At 35.4% G+C, this 21,635-nt stretch overlaps 3 protein-coding genes across 3 annotated transcripts; 2 read left to right on the forward strand and 1 right to left on the reverse strand.

Annotated features, from left to right (window-relative positions):
• Nucleotides 1–4,505: 4,505 nt before the first annotated feature.
• LOC103831262 (LOB domain-containing protein 42) lies at nt 4,506–6,908 on the forward strand. Its single transcript, XM_009107147.3, has 2 exons — nt 4,506–5,900; nt 6,094–6,908. The coding sequence occupies exons 1-2, from the start codon at nt 5,711–5,713 to the stop codon at nt 6,615–6,617; spliced, it is 714 nt and encodes a 237-aa protein (XP_009105395.1). The 5' UTR covers nt 4,506–5,710; the 3' UTR covers nt 6,618–6,908.
• A 403-nt stretch (nt 6,909–7,311) lies between these two features.
• On the forward strand, nt 7,312–8,797 carry LOC103831263 (tetraketide alpha-pyrone reductase 2). The gene is made up of 4 exons (XM_009107148.3): nt 7,312–7,568; nt 7,647–8,011; nt 8,121–8,473; nt 8,552–8,797. Exons 1-4 carry the CDS (start codon nt 7,463–7,465, stop codon nt 8,691–8,693), a joined length of 966 nt encoding a protein of 321 aa, XP_009105396.2. The 5' UTR covers nt 7,312–7,462; the 3' UTR covers nt 8,694–8,797.
• A 2,052-nt stretch (nt 8,798–10,849) lies between these two features.
• Nucleotides 10,850–12,800, reverse strand: LOC103831264 (ethylene-responsive transcription factor ERF118). Its single transcript, XM_009107151.3, has 3 exons — nt 12,679–12,800; nt 12,230–12,452; nt 10,850–12,140 (listed from the first exon to the last, which is right to left on the reverse strand). Exon 3 carries the CDS (start codon nt 11,978–11,980, stop codon nt 11,066–11,068), a length of 915 nt encoding a protein of 304 aa, XP_009105399.2. The 5' UTR covers nt 11,981–12,140; nt 12,230–12,452; nt 12,679–12,800; the 3' UTR covers nt 10,850–11,065.
• Nucleotides 12,801–21,635: the final 8,835 nt, after the last annotated feature.

Here is a 21,635-nt window from a genome sequence, read left to right on the forward strand (position 1 = left end):
GCCAATGAAGTGATATCGGAATTACTGTTCCGGGTCACAGAGAAGACGGTGGAAGACTTTAGAACAGTCAATGGAGCGACCTTGTTGGCCTGAGCCGGAACCTGGTTCACGCCGGAAAATGTTGCTGCCGATCGAAATCGGGCTTTGGGCCCAGCAAAAGAAATTCATGCTTCTAGTCAATAATTTATAATTATATTTTAGCTACTTGTTTTCAAAAATTGTTTAGTCTAGTGGTAAAGTTTTTAATAGCAAAAGAAAGTTGTAAAAGTAAATGTCAGTTTTGTATTTCCAACCCATGTGTAATTATTTAAGTGATTTTAGAACACCTTTCTCGAAAAAATGATGATTTTCAAATGAGAATGAAAAACTCATGAGAACTACAGAAAAACATTTATCTTCTATAGATTGAATATTATCTTTGAAATTGTTGGGCGTGTTATGTTTTTTTTTCTATTCTACAATTCCAATGGTTTTAAATGAATTGGAGATGGATTAGGCGTCGACGGCCACACGAATCATGATTAGAAACTTTTTTTAAGTGAAGAGCTTTGAGAAAATTTCTTGAATCGGCGTCGACCATTAATCGTAAAATTGCTGGACCATAGATTCTGCCACGTCGCACAAGCCCGTTATCTTATCCCATATCAACTTGCGAGACGGTAGCCCTCTTTTAGCCCTTCATTTATTTAGACTCTAAGTTCATGTGTCAAAGGTATGCATCGGTATTGGGGTCTCAATCGAATTTTAGTTTAATTCGATCAAGTTTTAGTTTTTCAAATTTATCAAAACCAGTCACATTCGGATTATATAAAACTTTGGTTCATGACCAATTCAGGTTTTATAGAATTCAAGTTGAAGTTAGTAAATCTTCAAAGAACCGATAAAACCTGATGTAATTTTGGGTTTGGGTCCAATCGATTCTTCGGTTTAAAAGTATCTGATTTGTACTTGTTTTGTAACCAAAACATAAGTATAATCGATTCTTCGGTTTTAAAGTACATGATTTGTATATAGTTTGTAACCAAAACATTAGTAAAATCGATTCAAAAAATAAGAAAGGAACATCAAACATGATCATTCAAAATCAAATGAAAGGTAAACATAGTTATTAATAGAAATAAAGCCAAATAAATGAAAACATAAAACGAAAACCAAAATCTCATGAAATAAAAAATATTATTCAATGAAAACAAAACTAAAATCTAAAAACTTCAAACTTTAACCGCCACATTCAACCATCAAATTTCATGTAATAAATAATTATTTTAGATGTTCAATAATATCTTAGTGTATTTTGGATACATATTATGAATTGAGATCATGTTTGGTACAAATCTTTTTTTGAAATTTTGAATGTTTTTGATTCTATCGGATATCTATTTAGGTTTCAATCCGGTTCAGATAATATACATAACCTAAAATGCCATAAACAAAATCCATTTAGTATTTATATTAGGTTCAGATCGATTCAGATTCATTTTTATCGGGTCGGGTTCAGTTCAAATTATTTGCAGAGCCCTAATAGAGGGGAAACAAAAGCATACTTTCTTTTGAAATCATACTTTATTAATCTTATTGTTTCACTGCAAATCACGAAACGAAATCAAATCAATTTTTGGGTTTTGTATTCAAGAGAAGTTTCTAACTTTTCCGTTATAATAAAAGGGGATACTTAAACTTTACATACAGAAAATTCTTTAAATTAATAATGTTATAATAATCTATAAAGTTATTAATTTAAAGAATTCTTTTTTTTTTGTGTTTTTTTAAAATATTTTTTATTTGATAGAAGGAAAGAATCTTTTATTTCATAATATTTTTATATTATGTTGAAATTTTATAGAATTGAATATTATCTTTTTTTATGAAATTATTTGATAGATTTTATGTATGTTGAATACATATATATGGAAATATACAAATGAGTTTTTATATGTTTTTATTTCAAATTTATTACTTTAGTTTGAAAGGACCCGAACATTGAAGCCCGTCCAACATTCAATAAAGAAATACTAAAATATTGATATGAAAAATAGAAATTAGAAATACAGTTTATTTTGAAGATTGATAAACAATAAACTGTTTTATTTATGTATATATAAAATTTATATGTATCGTAATTATTAATGTATAATTTCAATGAGACCATATATTTAGCTAGGAGTTTTCTAAATACTATTAACTTATTATTTTATCGAATTCATATTTTACACCAGTTCAATTTAGGACCAAAAAAATTTATTAATTTATCGAATATTAATTTATAGAGTTTTCATTGTATAATGAGTACTAGTTTCTGACTTTTTTTTTGTTTGAAACAGCTAGTTCCTAGCGCTTCAGATTGTAAGTCCGACCATTCCAAAGTTATTTGTTCTCTCAAATGATTTTTGATATTTAAATGGCTACTTGTCCCCAAATTATAACAGAAAACAAGTTGCAAATGTATAACGGGTCGAGCAATCAAAGATTCAAAATTCAAGGACCACTTGTTCATATCATAAGATCCACTTGTAAGACATTAACCACTTGTTCAAAACGAAGCTTGGCTATTGAAAAACTGAAAGCCTTTTATACCAATATGGATAAATCTGTAAGCGGGTTAGGTTATTCGTAGTCGGCTCGACTGGTATAGAAAATAATACTTGTGCACAATTAATATTAGAAGTCAACCAACACTTCATCATCACTACTAAAAGTTGATGATATAGTTTTGCAACATCATTTGTTGTCCTACCACGTATGTTTTGTAGATTTATCCAACAAATGATAAGTATCCAAGACTATGTAAGACTCGGCTAAATACTTTTCAAAGAAAATACTTTTAGGTTTCTGTAATTGTTTTCCACAGGAGTATGCAACAACGTAGTAGCAATTTTTTTTTTTTGACACATCGTAATAGCACTTTTTATTATGTTTTTTTTTTTTGAAAAAACATTGGCTCCAGGTGATTTCAGGAACACTGCAGCACATTTTTAGTAGGAGAAAGTCAGAGCATTTGGACCGTTCACGTTCACCTCTTAACTCCTGTTCTTCCAATGACCATGTAGCACAAATAAATGAATGGTTTCATGTAAAATGTTATGAACAACATTTAACCTTAAAAGTTGAAGCCTTCCAAATTCTTATCAGCCCACCTAGATATAACATTGGGGGTGTCCTTGAGCTCTGGTCAGAACAACACATTTTTTCAGTTTGTTTATGATGAATTTGCATTCTATACTCAATACACCGAAACAGACTTCTAGTCCAAGAGATTTGAGAACAACTTAGTTATTTAATCTGCAATCATGAAAAGCATCATTTAAACTTCCAAAATCATACAAACTTGTAGAATAATTAAGTACGATGTTTCTAGGTCAAGTGATTCTTCAAGATGACGAGATTGTTATCATTTTGCTCAACTATTAGAAATAATGAGTTCAACCAAGTAACAATAATGGACGAGGATTACTTAAAATTAGCAGTTGTTAAGCTTAGAGACAAAGTGTGCAGAAAAAGAAAAAGCTTAGAGACAAGTAATTGGTGTATACATATGTCATAAGCGAGTACATTTTCGGGAAAAAAAAATAAAAAGGTCAACGGAAAAAAGAGAAGATTCGACAAGTTAATTGGACTCCAATACTTAATAAATTAGTTTAATTGTGGACTCTGGATCATATAGAAAAATACCACAAAATGATCAGCCAACCTGCAATCTTACCAATCAATTATCCGCCCCTAAACACAACCAAATTTAAAGTGTTTCACCGTTGATTAGAAGTGTTAGATTATGGTTGCAAAGCTACAACTGAGAAATAACTTAACTTAGGTGCAAATGGAGAAACTTTGAAGCTTGATACACAATTTGAGCTATTTCAAGTATGGATGGAAACAAATCTGGAGCAGCTGTTTCAATCTTGTCAGGATTGGAAGCTCGACAATTTTTTTGGGTGAACCGGGAAAACACCTTATCTCTCCTCCTACAGATTAAAAAAATGAGATACATTACAATTAAAGAATCTTATCGTAGCTTAGTAAGGTCTTGGATTGTTCTGTCTACCAATTAAGATGTTAATCTTCCCCCCCCCCCCCCCCAAAGAAGTGATGCTTTGAGTACAATTAAACCAATACAACTTGCATGGACTTGTACTTTTGTTATTGATAAATTGGTAAGATAATCCTACTTTTTTTTTTGCAAACATGATAATCCTACTTTTCTAACGTCAATATGTAAATATGCGCTATGGATGTGAAACAATAAGAAATGAGGTAGATAATCAATCACGTTTCGGCTTTAGTCTCCACTCTCCATCACCATGGTACGTGGATTATATAACAAAACCATGTTCTTAATTAAAGATTTAGTCACCTTATTAATGAGGTAAAAAGATGCTACACCTTTTCTGCAAGGCCTGTAAGGTGTAACATACGTTTTTCTGAAAAGTAAATTTAATAACTCCTAAAATGAAATTGAAATAGCCAATAAACATCAAACTCCCTTTTTCTTGTACCATAACCAGCGGGCAATTTTTTTACACGCGTATCCTGTTGTTTGTTTTCTTCTTGAAAGCAAAACCGTAACGTTTGTAATTTGCTTTGGAACAAGAGTTAGGAGCTATGTAGAACTTAGGCTCTACTGAATACTGTATTTTTACAAGTAAAGTTACAGTCCAATCCGTATAGCTTCCCTAAAATCAGGACTAAAAGGACGCTTTGGTGAAACAAAAAGAGGCATTATAGGCACTACGTGCTGAACATGAACATAGCAGTTTTGCCTCGTGTGTAATTCACGTGCCACTGAATTATTTTTTCTCAATATTTTTATTTTAATAAATATCAAAACTTCTTTTGGTTTGTTTATTGAGTTTTGTCGGTATCATCTCTGGGTGGTTCTCGTGCATGTCTCCCACTTTTCATCTCCAAAGTTTCCTCGTATCTCCACCCCTCTGGACCTCTGCTAACACTCAATTACCTAAATATCCCTCACATTTATAATCTTCTTTTATGTGCTTTAATTTGAAATTTGAAAACTAGTTTACGTTGCATAGACTCGTGAGCACGTAATTTTGAGCATATAGATAAAGGTGAGTGGTAAAAATTGTTTCACGTAACCCAGCGATGATATGATGAGGATTGACATACGATGATGTGAAGATTAAAGAAGTGGGCTTGATTGAGTGAGACGTAATTGCGAATATAGATAAAGGTGAGTGGTAAAGTTCGTAATATTGAAATGCATGGAGGGCAAATTCCAAAGAAGGAAAAAGTGGAAGAAAGAAAGAGATATTGGCATTCCCGAAGAAGGAACTCCCCAACTTTTGCCAAAACAAAATGCCAACTTCACTGAAACACACAACCTCCTTTCCACCACCATTTCTTGGTCTTTTCTTCTTTTTGGTAACACTAAAACAGTTAAAAAAAATGAAAACTTATAAATAAAAATACAAATCTCTAGTTAAAAATAATAGTTTGTCGAGAAAGTAATCGTATTAAAAATCTTTGTTTTAAATCAATGTCATAAAGCCTGGAATGCACCAGTTTTTTCCACCACTTTCTCCAAGAAACGCAAAAGATTAAAATTATACCAACTCACTTTAATTTATGACTCAGTAGTAACTTCTTCCTTATAAATACAAATTGTCCACAACTTCTCTGAGTTCCACTTCCAAGGAAACTCACAAACACACTTCATGCCTTTGAATGTCGCTTATAAAGATATTATAAAGGGATAATGAGAATCAGCTGTAATGGGTGTAGAGTCCTACGCAAGGGTTGCAACCAAGATTGCACCATAAGACCATGTCTTCAATGGATCAAATCCGCAGACTCCCAAGCCAATGCCACACTCTTCCTTGCCAAGTTCTATGGTCGAGCCGGTCTCCTTAACCTCATCGAATCTGGTCCTGACCATCTTCGTCCCGGTACACACTCTAAAATCAAAATCTTCCTTTGAATTATCCTTTTCATTCATAACGTTCACTGAATTATCTAACAATGCATTTGGGATTAGATTCTGTTACATGCACACACACATCACTTCTAAAGTGAGATTTTTATTTTCATTTTCTGTTTAATTTCATAACCTTGGTTGTGTTTTTTTTTTGAAATCTCTAGCAATATTTAGGTCACTTTTGTACGAAGCGTGTGGACGGATCGTGAACCCTGTGGATGGTTCTGTGGGTCTGATGTGGTCTGGAAACTGGGCCCAGTGCCAAGCAGCCGTTGATGCCATTCTCAACGGCTTACCCATCACTCACACGCCTCTCCCCAGTGCATCCTCGTCGCACCAGATCATTCCTCCTCACAGGACATACGACATACGCCACGTGGCGAAAGATCCAACAACAGGAGGCGACAGTTCGGAGAGTCTGGCCCTTGCCCCACGTGTTAACGGTAACAAGGCGAAGACACAAACTGGCCGGTTAAAACGCCTAGCAGAGACCGTGGACTACCAACTAGGTGAATGTAGTCACGACACGTGGCAGCTCCAGTGTTCTGGTGCAACGCATGGCTATGGTCAGTTGGCGTTGAAGAACGTGGCGAATCGAAGGGAAGATCCATTAAACCAAAGCTCGAATCTTGGGTGTGATGATCAAGTCGATACCAACGAGGTTGGCTTAGAGCTCAGACTTGGTTAGAAGCTAAAAGGACAAAAAAATGAGAGCATAATTATTATCGTAACTGTCGTTTTCATTAATAGTTTCACTTTCTGCTTACAATGGGAAAAGTTCAAGAGACGCAAATGAAACTTGAGCTACTCTGGCTTGTATGTATTTTAATTTGATATTAATGTAAAATCAATATGTGATAGAGGTCCTGAGTTTCGACGTGTTATATAGTAATTGTAGAATAGTGACTATCGTTATTTTATAGGTTTAATTAGTTTATCTCAACGAACGCCACTAAAATAATAATTTATTTTGATATTATTATCTTCTTGCATATGCAAAAAGGAAAAGGAAGTATTAGTATAAAATATTTCACCTAAGGAAATAGAATCAATCACCTTAATTCGTTTAAAAGTGAATCGAATTGAAATGGATCCCTGCCAGCCAGCTCAAAGGGAACGACACTGTCAGGTTGTTTTCGAGACTTGGGAAAATCAACAACAATTAAAAGAATATCCTTGAATGATGTATGACAAATATTTTGATTCCATACACATCTGGTAACTTTTCTTTTTGAACAACCCTTTTAATGTGACTTCATAAGTGACAAATGGTACGTAGGCATCTCTATGTGGGCCTCCAGAGTTGCGAGAAAAACATTCTGAAAGAAATATAGTCCAATGGGCCTTTCACGCTTACATATCGTGGACAGAACCACGTATAAACAATGAACCACCCACTTGATAAAATATCGGCAAAAAAGAGAGAGAAAAAGCACGATAGAGTGAGTCAACTACTCACCTTGTACTTCCCACAAATCTCACTTTATTAAAACCTTAATCCAAACAAACTCAAATCAGCATAGAGACAGAGAGATGTCAGAGTACCTGGTCACTGGAGGAACTGGTTTCATCGCTTCTTACATCATCAAATCACTCCTTGAACTCGGACACACAGTTCGAACCACTGTCCGAAACCCTCGTAAGATATATCCTTTTATTATTATTTATTTATTTCGAATCTTTACCAGTAACTTGATTTCGATTTGTGTTTGAGAAGAGGATGAAGAGAAAGTAGGTTTCTTATGGGAACTGAAAGGAGCGAAAGAGAGGCTGAAGATGTTCAAAGCTGATCTAACGGTTGATGGAAGCTTTAACGAAGCAGTAAACGGCGTCGATGGAGTATTCCACACGGCTTCTCCTGTTCTTGTTCCACAGGATCACAACATTCAAGAAACGTTGGTTGATCCTATCATCAAGGGTACAACCAATGTTATGAACTCCTGTGCTAAGTCCAAAACCACTCTTAAAAGGATCGTTCTTACTTCTTCTTGCTCCTCGATACGGTACTGTTTCGACGCCACCAAAGCCTCTCCTCTCAACGAGTCGCATTGGAGTGACCCTGATTACTGCAAACGCTTCAACGTGAGAAAACATTTATCGATTTTTTTTTTGTAACACATTTATTTGTTATCTATATAGAAAGAAAGAACTCTGCTGATGGTATGTGTGTGGTTTTGGATATATGTATTAGCTTTGGTACGCATATGCAAAGACTCTAGGTGAGAAAGAGGCTTGGAGAATAGCTGAAGAGAAAGGGTTAAACTTAGTGGTTGTGAATTCTTCCTTTGTGGTTGGTCCATTGCTTGGACCTAAACCCACAAGTACTCTTCTTTACATCCTCGCCATTGTCAAAGGTCTTGCTGGAGAGTATCCGAATTTAACGGTCGGGTTTGTGCACATAGACGATGTAGTTGCTGCACATGTGTTAGCCATGGAAGAGCCTAAAGCATCAGGGAGAATCGTATGTTCGAGTTCGGTTGCTCATTGGTCTGAGATCATTGTGTTGCTAAGAAACAAGTATCCTAATTACCCACTTGAGAGCAAGTAATATCTCACGTCTGCAAGATTACATAGTGGAGATCTCATTTGGTGGGTTGACTGATTTTTTGTTTTATTTTTCAGGTGCAGTGACAAAGAAGGGGACAATAATCCACATAGTATGGATACAAGGAAGATGCATGAATTGGGATTTGCATCATTCAAGTCATTGCCTGAGATGTTTGATGATTGTATCCGCAGTTTTCAGGAGAAGGGTCTGCTCTGATGATATTCTGTCTCTATTTATCTTTATTGTCGGTTGCTAGATCGTGATTGTGTAACCGATTGGTTCTAGTATAACAATAAAACTCAATAAGCTGGTTTAATCAATAGTTTGTTCAAATCTTGTTGTATTAAGCGTTAGCAAATGATCTTTAAGTGGTGGCTTTCTATTGTACATGATGGTTTTATAATCAAGTTAGTAATACGAAGGCAACATCTTATTTGAACTTTTTTTTCTTTTTGAACAGAATATCTTATTTGAACTAGGACAGATTTTTTACAGTCTCATTTAAGTGAAGAGAGGTTATTATCCCCATGATCCAAAAGTGGTTCATTGCTAGTAATAGCAACAATGAAAATTTCCATGTCTTAGCTTTCTTAAACGAAACTCCTCCCACCTTGAAGGGCTCAAATTAAATCGTACTCAGGCTAATGGGCCGAGAAACACATCTTTCAATAGAAAAGTTTTGTGCACTTCCAAGGATAATCCAATCCATAGAAACATCAAAGGTTTAAGAACTTCAATAGAAAAGTTTTGTACACTTCCAAGAACAATCCAAGACCCTCAATAGAAAATGCTAATGTTAAAGTCTTACATTGTGTATGAATGTGAATATACTTTTATAAAAACTAATATAACATCACAAGATCCTCTACTTCATCACCTCGCATGTGCATCACAAAGCTCTCCTTCTTATGGTGTATCACGTGACTAAAACATGACACGCACGTACGGAGAAAAACAGTAATACTAATACTTTTTTTTCTTCCATCTATTAGTTTTTAATAAAAGACTAAGCCCAAAAGGGAAAGTCCACATACATTATACATTAGTCAAAAAGCCCAATACAAAGGGACAAAAAAACGAAATGGATCATGAGCCCAACCCATTAAACCGACCGTTCTATCGATCGCATCTAAACCAAACCGTTTCACCAAACGCCACGCGTCCCGCAAAAGCGTAAGGACGCCCACGTGTCACCCGATCACAACGCCGTGACCCACGCGTCGTTTCACCTCCACCGCTTCGGCCATCAGCCATCTCGAGATTCTACGCCGGAAAGCAAATCGACGGTGCACCGGAACTCACCAAACCACATAGGCATCACACCAGTAACACCATCCTCCAACATATTCTCAGACCTAAAGGTCACCACCAGACCAAACAGAGTACTCGCCACCGGAATCCACCGATTCCTCAACCACACCACCGAAAATCACCTCCAACAACTCTATTGAAGGTTCAGAAGATTCAGTAGTAAAATCACACCGTCCAGAGGACCCGAAATCGAAACCAAACCCATACCCCAAGAACTTCATATCACAACATCAAACTCCAACCATCACAAAAACCGGCAAAGAAGAACTGGAGAAGCTTCTTCTTCCCAGAAGCAAAGCCTGATGACCGGGAAACTAGATCGAAAAAGCTCCGACAGACCAAAGAAACCAAGCTTTCTCTCTCCTCTGTGTAAAAATTTTAGAGAGGGAACAGAGCTGAGAGAGAAGCTATTTTCGTTACTTTGTCCAGAATCTATACTAATACAAGAACATGTGCAATCGTGGAAGGATTACTAGTATTAGACTATAGAGTATAAAAGTCATCCTTTGACTATTCCTCATTCCCAATCAACCTTTGGATTTTTTTTATAATTATTACAATCTAAAATGCCATACAGCTGTTATAAATACCTTTAATTAATTGAAAAACCTGACAAAACCAACCCCTGACTTGCTGCCACTTCCGTGCAACTCCCCTCTTTAATTCCCCACTCTCTTCTTCACTAGTATTCAACTTTTTCTACTAAAAGAGAAATTAATTTAAATTTATAAATAAATAAAAATTAGGTAGAAGAATGGTGTTTTGTGATGGCGCGGCGAATCAGCAGAGAAACAGTGGCCAGCAAACTTTTCATGAATTGTTCCTTTCTATTAGATTCTTTGTTAGAATAACAACACCTCATTAACGTTAACGCTCCATTGGACCATTGATAATGAATGAGATGTATGACAAACAACGGCGATAAGAACAATGTAACAACAAACTATATAAATATGAAAACCATTAATTACTGTTAGAACTAGTCAATAAGAGGTTTAGTGGATGTAGTAATTAATGTTAGTAATAAAACTATTAAACTTTGGACGGCTCTTAAAGCACAATGGAAAAAACAAAAATACTTATGAGATTAATTAACCACAAGAGTAGCATACACACTTTCATCTTATACCTCTATAAACCGAAACTAAATTAAAACTCACTAAACTGCAAAACCCGGCTAACTATGTCTTAAGATCTTACTTCTCTCCGGAATACACTTTCTTGTAGTAGTATGTCTTAACATAAAACCCAAAACTAAAAATAAACACTCTTATAACTTAAGCTGCAAGACTTTTCAAGGGGATGTGTTGATCGGCGAAAAAGAAGCTAGAGTCGAACTCAGCATCTGGAAAGTCCCAATCAGGTAGCTCGCTCGGACCACTGTCTTCGAACCCGAGCATAGTGAAGTCATCAAACTGATCATCAGTGAACAAACAATCCAAGTTCAGCTGGTCATGCTCTTCAGTAAAGAAACCAAGATCACCCATTTGTCCCTCTTCGGCAAAGAACCCAAGATCAGGGATCGGTAGTTCCGCAAAGTTGAAACCGAACAACACTTCCTTGCTTGACGAATCAACACCAGCAGTAGTAGTTGTGGTGATCTTGATCTCTTCTTTAAGAGCTGGAGGTGAAGCTGAAGTGTCTTGCTCAAGAGGTGAAGAGCGAGAGCATTGACTAGTCTCGGACACAGACACAGAATCATTAGAAGTCGCGAGGAGTGCGTCATACTCTTTCCTCTTGTCTTTATAAGCTTGGTGAGCAGCTTCTTCAGTCTCAAAAGTACCCAACCATGTCCTGTTCTTGGTGATAGGATGTCGAATCTCAGCAGCCCATTTACCCCATTTCCTCTGCCTAACACCAACAGGCTTCTTAGACAGCCTAGGACGAGAAGCAGCTGCAGCTGCCGCTTTCTTGCTGATGGTTTTGGTACTGTCCTCCGAAGAACTCACGGAAGTAGGCTCAACACTAGGAGTAGCAGATTCCAGCAGAGGTGGAAAGTTAACCACACGGACGATGCGTCTCATCTTGGTCTCTCCTTCGTCGCTAGATGAATCATCAGTAGCGTAGGGATCGTTGACCAAGATCCTAACTTTTCTCAAAGGTTGTTGTTGGGTTTCTTGAGGATTGCTTCTCTTTGGTTTCTTCGTATCACTCAAAGAACTTAAACACAGTTGTTTCCTAATCCCTACCATTTGTTAGCTGTCACAAAACCCTCAAAAACACCCCAAAAAAACAAACACTCTTCAGATCAAAACTTGTTTTGTAATAAAAAGATCTCAGCGAACAATAAAAAAAGAAAACTTTTGCTGTTTTATGTGAAAACCACCAAAGACTTCAACGCCAGAATAAGTCCTGAGGCATAAAAAAACAAAACACAAAGTCTTCACCTTTAGTCTCTTAGATCTCTTAAAGAAGATGAGAAATGAAAAAAAAGATGATACCTTTTGGGTCTTAAGCGCATGGAAAGAGAAGGACTCTCGAGAACAAGCCTCTGCTTAACGCAGAAGTGAAGAGCAGCCAGACAAGATTTCGAACGAGTAGTTGTTGAAGAAGATGATGATGAAATAATCAGACAAGAGATGTTGAGCAGGGACAAAATCACAGCTTTTGATTCAAACTCAGCCGACATAAATCTTCTCACGGAACTCTAAGTTTTAACTGTTCCTGTTCTTCGTTAAGACAGAGAGACAAGAAGAAGAACAAAAGTGAGAAAGAAACACAAAATAAAAACCCACACAGCTAAAACCCTAGAGAGATTAGATATCTGGGGACGAGATTTTTCCTATGGTTTATATAAAAAAAATTAAAAACGAAGGATCCGTGACAAAGTTGCAGAGAGGAGGAAAAAAAAACAGTAAACAAGTGTTAAAAAAATAAACTGGATTCTTACAGAGAGACGACGCAAATCTCTAGAAGAGAAACAATAAATAAATGCAAGGAGGAAGATGGTGAAGAAAACGATTCTTTTTTTTATAAATAAATTCAAGAAAAAAATGCAGAATAAGCAATGAATGTTTAATAACCTTGTTTTGATGTTTCTTCGGATTCTCTCTATTCTTTCTGCTTTGGTTGTTCTCTTTGGCTCTGAGTATATCTTTCACACTCTCATTTACATATAAACACACTGATTTTTTAAAATTAAAAAAAAAACACTGATTTTTCACTTTTGTAAAGGTCAAAAATGAACCATTCAAAGAAAAGAGCGCATGATTATGGGAAAATAGAGCATTCACTTTTTTAGTTAGATTTTTAACAGCTAGTTAGAGACTGAAATGGTGAATATAACACTATTTTGTAAAATAAAATTTCCTAAACTATTGGTTTTTACTTTTTTATTGCGCTACATTTCTTTTTTTATTAACAACAAAAAAAGAAGAGAATTTTAACATAGTATTGTTATGGGGAGACCATCTAATGAAATTAGCTGGCATGGTGGGACTAGAGACAATTTTTCACATTAATGGCGCATGACTCCTCTCATGCATCTATCATGGCCCGCCAAGAATTCCCGCGCGTGGTTCTCACTCACCCTCGCCACTTTTTTTTTTTTTTTTTTTTCACTGGTATTATATTCAACAAAAACAAAGTTTAAAACAAACAGGCCCAGAAAAAAGGCAGTACAAAGAAGCCCAAAAGAAAAAACAGTACAAACAAAAAGATAAAGGGACCAACAAGAAAGGCCTGCGACACGAGAACGCCAGAAGCAGCCCATAACGTTGGCCCAGACACAAAAGAGCCCAAAGGTGAGCGATGAACAAATCTGATGACTCGCTACCACGTGGAAGTCTCCGAACTAAGCGGGACAGGTGGTGGAAGAAACAGAGATGTCATCGAACGGCACCGGCTTGTGGGTCGTCACTCACCCTCGCCACTAAATTTCTCATGAGTCATTTTCAAATTTTATGCTTTTTAATTTTCCCATAATTGTTTTGATATTTATTTGGATACAAATCTATTTTTATATAAATCTACTAATTTTGGTATAAAGAATCTCAATTATAGTTAAAAGAATATATAACCAAATCTTTTTAAAATCTAACTAAATCCCACTTTCACTGGGTTTCTCTCTTTGTCTTGGTGAAATAAAAGGAAAATCACATTTGGTTTTAGATTTTGGTTGAGCCGGACCGGAAAAATAGAGCTAATCCAACTGTTGTGTAATTCTAAGCGCAAAACTCACGCGTTTGGTGTTTCTCTTGCATCGGCTGATCGGCAACAAAGAGCGATGACTCAAAATGATTTAATGAGAAAGTTAGAAAAAAAAACAATTGGTTGAGTTTTGTACAATTGTACGGCTTACATTTAGGTTTCGTTAGAAACTTATCATGTACTGAATGAAACAGACAAAAAATACCGGAAAATCAAATGTCGGAGTTAAATTTTAGATTTTCGATGTTTAGATGCATTTAAATAAGGAAATTTATACGGGTTATTAATTTAAAAATTAGAATACGGATGTATATATTTTTCGAGCGTTGCGGAAAATAATTAAAAGTTAGTGCATGAGTCTTGACTTTCGCTCACTCTATTATCAAATGTTCAAAGTTGTTTATTTTTAAACAGGGTAGTGAAGTGATCATGGAATAAATTATAAATTTCAAACTAAAAATTAATCAAGCGGCAAGCTATATATTTAAGGAACAACACCATATATAATTATTGGATGTGGAAAGTAAGTGCTGTTTTAATATCGAACTTTGTCTAATATTTTATTGAAGAATGTTTAAGACACATGCGACACATGTATAAAAAGATTCTTCCTATGTTTTGCTTCAATCTTACTCAAAGCTAGTTTTAGTCACTATCATAAATCATAACAATTTAACATCATTACATTATCATAATACCTTTTGTAAAAGAAATACAATGAAATTCAAATTTCCATGATTTAAAAAGAGGTGGTATGTGTAGTATGTCATATTTTGATATATGGTGGAGAAAACAAAATCACATGACATGAGCAACCTAAGTATGATAAGATCACACAATAATATTAGGACTAGAGATTACGAAACCCATGGATAGTATAAATATATTAGTTTGTGTTTCTTTTTCTAAAAAATAATACTATGAGGTTCGGGACAAACCCCTAATTCTCTCAGATCCGAAACCATATATATTTATTTACGTATATATAATTTGGTAATACGAGTATCTAAAGGCGTTACAAAATTTAGTGGAAGCACGACCTGGTGGTAATAATAACAAGAAAAGGAAGGGAATGTATAACTATAAAACGTATTAAAGTTTAGCAAGAGAGATGCACGTGAGAGGAGATGCAGATATGGGTTCGTAGGATCACCACGTCTTCGCATTTAAGTGAAGAAGTAGCATCAGCTCTTCGCCACCTGCCAAGTTCACAGAGTACAAATCTAATGATCCATCTCTTTATCACGTGATCTCTATAAAGTAATCCCCCACTATGTTCATTCTGAATCTAAACTATTATGTTACAACATGTGCGATCTCTTACCATCTGAAATTATTATTAAATGACCATGTTACCAAAATGCTCCTTTAGTGCGTGATAAGGCGTTTCAGTGTGGATGCTATGTCAGTGCATGCATCCATGATCCACAACTCTATTTGTAGTAAAGAATTATAGGAACCAAATTTTGTTATAGTCTCCAATCTCTTAAATTAGTAATCAATCACTAATCTCAAAAAAACTCAGTAAGTCGTTTCAGTTTTGTCAGTGCATGCATTTATGATCCGCGCAACTCTCTTTGTAATAAAAGAATTATATGACTGAACCTTTTATTTACATCTAACTTCTTCAATTAGTAATCACTAAGATGGGCATAGATCGGATATCTAGATTTTTTAAAGTATTATAATTTGTTTCGTATATTATGGATATTTATTTTTTTAATTTGCTTCGCAAAAATATAGATATCCGGAAAATAAATAAATATTTGCAGATATTTACAAATACTTACGTATATATCATATATTTTGATTAATACAAATAATCTTAAATATTTAATAAAAATTTTGTTTGTAAATGTTTTTTTACATGATATATAAATAAAAATTAAAACAAGTAATGAATCTACATATTATAATAACACATAACTTAAGAAAAAAATTATAATTGTCATAATTTTTTCTCTTCTTTATTTTTTTGATCAATTTTTCTCTTCTTTTTATGTAATATTTTTATATAGGTAATTATGTGAATAAAATCTGTCAAATCATATGTTAGAATAATAATTATATAATTTTAAAACTTTAAAACTTTAAATATAATCAAGATATACATGAATTTATATGTTGTCGGATCAAAGCGGATATTCGTTTCTCAAAATTTTAATATTTATAATTTGTTTCGTTTTTAACAGATATTGATTTTTATTATTTGTTCTATTTGAAAGTTTACAAATATTCAAAATTTTTGAATCGAATCGAAATAAATAACGAGTCAAATCAAATTTAACGAATAAAATGCTCAGCCAAGTAATCACAATCTTTGAAAAACTCTACCACAGCTATTCTTTCGAAATATGTCAAGTCAATAAAACTTTTTAAATTTCTGTCTGCCGTTAATAACTTGTATATTTCATGGTCTTCTCGTTTTATGTGTGAAGTACTGTTTCCACATCTGGTGTTGTAGATGTCATGAAGCTCAATAGCTTGAACACTGGGCTACCCTGCGTTTTTCTCAAAGCATTTCCAGTATGCGTTTGGAAGTAACTAAAATTGAGTCCATAAAGACCATGTGTGTGTGCTCGCATAGGACACTTCTCTTATTGTGGTAAGAAGATTGAGTCTATATACTCTATAAAGACTGTGAATATGTATTTGTGAACGTTGAGATGAACAATGACGTTTTAAACTTCTTTGATGCTCTGTATTCAATTTTTCTTAAGTTTTGTTCGTGCTCACACAATTGTCATTCGAAAAACAAAAACCAATATTGTTTTTTTTCATATTTACTCTAATTACTGTTTTAATAGAGAAAAATATACACTTTTTTTTTATCAAGTTTTGCTAGAGTAACATCATTTACTCTATTTTTTTTTCTTTTTTTTCTATGATTTTATTTTTATATATTTCTCACCTATTTTTTTATTCGACTTTACTCAAGAAAACTAATCATACTTATAATTTGTAATAGCGTTCAACATGAGCATCTGCATGCATATTCATGGTGATTTATTAGCTTCCAATTTCAAATTTTGCATAACTTTCCATAATTTTTGAAGTCTTTGGGTCCAACTCGTGACCATTCTGGAAACAAAAGAAATAAATAGAAAATAAATGTAGAAAAAAAATTGCAGAAACGAAAAAAAAATTATTGTTCCATCTCATATTTAACAAGGGATAACTTTGTTCTTTATTTTTCTACAAAAAAAAAGAAATAGTAAGAAATAAAAAAGAAAATTTATTCCTTATGAATCGTGAACTTTTTAAAAATGTTAGGAAATGCATTATTGCTTGTCGTTCCTTGTCACCATTCACACAATATATAAAACGGGACTCTCAAAATGGACAAGTTGAGAATCATGTAATATGTTCGAAAAATAAATGTTGAAAATTTCATGTGTTAGTGGTCGGGTGGTACATGATCCTGTAATGATCCTAAAGATCGGAGATTTAAATTCGTTGTCTTCTAATGACCTTAGCCGAACGACGGAGATATCTAATTCTCTTTGCATACAACTGTGTCTAAGGGTATTTTTATCTCTACTCCATTTTTTTTCTTTAAAATAGAGTAAAAGTGAATATGGAGTAAGAAATACTCTAACACAATTTCATATCTCACTCCATAATAAAATTTACTCTATAAATAGAGTAATCTAATTTTTTTTGTTCATCACTCCATTATAGAATGAAAAATAAAATTGGATTAAAACAATTTTACTCTATTTTCACTTTTACTTTATTTTAAAAAAAATTGAATTTTACATTAGAAATGTTCTAACTAGTACCAGTAGTTAAAAACCTAAAAATTAGTCTGATAGGTTCGGCTCCGCCGAAATCCCTGGATCGACAAAAAGAATTGTTAAAAATCTTTTCGCTTTTACACTATATATGCAATTATGTAACAAAATAACTTTATATTTTGCTTTCATCCACTTAAACATTGAATATAAGAACATAAATTTAAATAAAATATTACAATTTATCATAGTTTACTTAAGAAATTGATATTTCTTAAATATATATATATACATATATATATATATATGTGTGTTTTTTGTTTTTATAAATTTGTATAAATGTTTTAACAATTTGATCAAAATTGAATAAATATGAAAATGTTGTTTTATTATTTAAAATATTTTAATATATGCATATATTTTATAAAAATGTTTTAAATAAGTTTCATTTTATTTTATTTGTTATTTATAAAACTTGTAAATCTTATACTACACTAAGTACTAAAATGTTAATAAAAAAGTACTTTTATTCTTTTCATTTCTATTCTTCAAGGCCCAGACGAAAGCACGTCAGTGGGCCACGCAAACGGTGGCTCGTGGCTCGAAGCAATGTCCTAGTCATACTCTGCTCTCCCTCTTTCCCGCCATTTAACCGACTGCCATCACATGGGTCCCACTTTCCCGCCCTTATTCTCCCGCCCAAGAAACGGCCACCACCCAACCTTTCTCATCTCCTTCCACGTATTCACCAGTGCCACGTGCCTTCTCTTGTGCTGTGGACTCCCGAATCCATTGGCTCGTTCTTAAGGCCACCTTATCAAAATTTATTTATGCTTTTTTAGTTCACTGATGTCAAACATATGTTAGGCAAGTATAGACTTTAACAGAAAAAACATAAATAACAGTCTCATACTTTTCAAATATGGATATGGTTATACAAAAGAACTGTTACAAGATCTTGTGTCTGTAATAATTTGGTACAGTAACATCTGGAAATTCAAATAGTGTGTATACACTAGTAATAGTGAACACCGAATTTTTCTTATATCAATTAAGATTGAAGATTAACGAATGACGTAAAGCCGACAAGTTGAAAACAGTTATTAAAGTCGTTGAGTGGAATAATAACTAATACTAACCTTTTTTGTCGTCTTTGAACTAATAGTCTTTTCTGGGTATGGCCGGCGCGTGAGCGTCCGTGCCGTCGCCGGAGCACTCTTTATGCAGTAATTTAGTTTCTCTCCGCCTTGTTTCCGAAGTGTCATCAACGGACGCCTTGTCGAAGCTCTGATACCGCAACTAACTTTCTCGGTGCTCGGTTTTGGAGTGAAGACGCGCCGTTTGGAGAGCCTCGGAGGAGACGGAGTTTTTGTTGGTTCGGATTGTGTTTCTCCGGGCGATGGAGGCTTCTCTAGATTCATCGACGCCGGTCTGTCTGCGAGGGGGTGGAGGCTATCTCAGATCCACCGACGCCGCTCTAGCTTCCGGGAAGGGAGGCTTCTTCAGCTCCTTCTTTGCCGGCTTATGAATAACGGAGTGAGGAGGCTCACAAAGATCCTTGCCGTCGTGTTGAAGCCCTAATTTTCTGGGATGTGGTTACTGGTTTCGTGTAGTTCGAGTCTGAGTTCGTGGGACGAGATGCCTGGCGACGGCGACGATAGTCAAGACGAGAGAGCGGTGGTTCGCGGCGCGCCTATCTAGGGTTTCTTGTGATTCAGAGTCGGATGGAGATCTCGTTAAAACGACGATCTCTCTGGCGTGAAGACAGAGCGGCCGTGAAGAGCTATGGTGACGCGGAGGCTCTGCAGTATCGGAGCTCCGGTGAAAAGTGGGTGTCGGTGGCTGGTTTCGGCGGTTGTGCGGTGAGGCGGAGATCGAGTTGAGGCGGACGACGCGTGGCGTGCAGACTCTCCAGATGTTTACACGTGTCCAGCCTGTCTCCTTGGTGGGCCTCTAGGGCAAACCGTCCGATAGCGTGTATTTGGGTCTGTTGGGCCGGTTTTTCATTTTGGGCCTCGGCCTTTGTTGTAAGTTGCCCCTCGTGCTAGTGGGCTTTTTGTTTGTGGGCTTCGGCCGTGGGCTTGGCCCTTTTAATCAATAAAAACTATTTGGGAAAAAAAAAAGAACTAATAGTCTAATACTAACCTTTTTTTTTCACTAAATTTTATTAAAGGTACACGGTCCAACTGGACCGACCCCAACAAACAAACTACAACGGCCCATAGAACAGGCCCACACTTAACACAAACACTATGCCCCAATAGCCCACGGTAAGATGGACAACACATTCAAACTTCTCCACGCGTTAGACTTTAGCGAGGAGAGACACGCGCCCTAACGTTAAATCGCCACCATACTTCACACGAAGCTCTAATCGGAAATCCACGGGAACCAAACCGGAAACAGGACACACCGTTCAAAGAACTACCGCGACGAGATCTGGAAATGAGAAAGACAGCAGCCACATCGCTCTAGTCATCAACGTCACAAACCGAAAGACGTCGAGCACTAAAGCCAAAGGATCTCATCTTCAAATCAAGAGTTCCAAACAACTACCATCACGGTTAACAAACTACTAAAGGAATCACTTGAAACAGAGGGAGAGCGAAGAAGAAGAGATCAAACACAATCCGGAACGAATCGGAACTACGCCACCGTTAAACACCAGCGGATGATGTGAGGTAGAGCCAAAAGCCGACGATTTACACCTGAGAAAGGAGCATCGTCGGAGCCAAAAGCCGACCAGTCGATGATGCTACCGGAGCCACTAGATATCAGAACCTAAGCCCGATACATGAGAAACGATGCCGGAGAACACCGACAACCTAACTACCGTCTCTCTCTGAAAGATACAGAGAGAGTTAAGAGAGAGAGACGTGATCGCCATGCCTGTCTAATACTAACCTAATCACTCGTCCGAAAACAAAATAATTTATGGTTAAATTTATTACAACGACTAGTCAATGTGAACAGAAATAATAATTTACTGGCTCGTTAGGTTTTGGTTTTGGATGTGTGTGAGCAAAGCACTGAGCAGTAATGCAGTATCATAGAGTAGAGTCGTAGGGCTTCGAATATTGGATCTTCTGGGCTGAACTTTTCATCTACTAGGAGGATAGGCTTTTTGGACTATAGTTTTTTTTTCTTTGGATTAGAGTTCCTACATCATTTACTAGCTTTGTTAGATTCTACTGTCTTCGCTTATTAGATTTAGCATGTGGGTACAAGTATAAAGACCATCAAGATGAGGACAAGTTTAAAAGTCTATTGAGTTTCTCACGTAGGCGTGATCCAAGGATAATCTATAACCAATATATAGTCCATGGTTGGCTATAAAAGTCTTCATTGTGTGGAAAAAAATAAAAACCCTCTTGAAAATCATTGATCGTTACATGACATACTCCTTGATGATATCATGTTGATAAATAGTCTTCGGTTTCGTATGCTACAAGCGATTGTATCATCATTTAGGTACGAAAGCTTAAGAATACAAAACTAAAAATGTAGACATACAAAAATGACGACACAGCATATGTACTACAGTATGATGCACATTTAATGGTGACAGAATATACGATAACGGATAGTTATATGGCGCAATAAATGTAGACAAACCAAAATCTTGTGTCTATGGTTATTAACATTCTGTATTTTTTGTTGATTGTGTGATACAGATCCGGCGATTAGTAGATCTTATTATGAACAGTAGCAAGCCTAATTGATCTATTAATAAGATCAAATTGCTATGACCAGTTTATCTAGACTTTTTCAAGAGATTAACAGTGTTTCTTATGACAAAGATTATTATTTTTATATTAAAATTCTATTTACTTTGGTTAGGCTTTTCAAGCCGGAGGCCCAATCCACACCTTACTAAGGTCTGTGAAACGATCTCAAACGAACCAGTAAAGTTCTTTTGAAAGTCTCAATTGTGTGCTTCGATTTTGTAAAACCACATCTTCGG

This window comes from Brassica rapa, chromosome A07 (genome assembly GCF_000309985.2).
Source record: "Brassica rapa cultivar Chiifu-401-42 chromosome A07, CAAS_Brap_v3.01, whole genome shotgun sequence".
NCBI lineage: Eukaryota > Viridiplantae > Streptophyta > Magnoliopsida > Brassicales > Brassicaceae > Brassica > Brassica rapa.

Bases quoted from the DNA above. Each gene is read 5' to 3' on its own strand.
- LOC103831262 (XM_009107147.3), top strand. From the start codon at position 5,711: ATGAGAATCAGCTGTAATGGGTGTAGAGTCCTACGCAAGGGTTGCAAC. The intron at 5,901-6,093 runs GTACACACTCTA...TGAAATCTCTAG, and splicing joins TCCTGACCATCTTCGTCCCG to CAATATTTAGGTCACTTTTG.
- LOC103831264 (XM_009107151.3), bottom strand. From the start codon at position 11,980: ATGGTAGGGATTAGGAAACAACTGTGTTTAAGTTCTTTGAGTGATACG.
- LOC103831263 (XM_009107148.3), top strand. From the start codon at position 7,463: ATGTCAGAGTACCTGGTCACTGGAGGAACTGGTTTCATCGCTTCTTAC. The intron at 7,569-7,646 runs GTAAGATATATC...GTGTTTGAGAAG, and splicing joins AACCACTGTCCGAAACCCTC to AGGATGAAGAGAAAGTAGGT. The intron at 8,012-8,120 runs GTGAGAAAACAT...TATATGTATTAG, and splicing joins ATTACTGCAAACGCTTCAAC to CTTTGGTACGCATATGCAAA.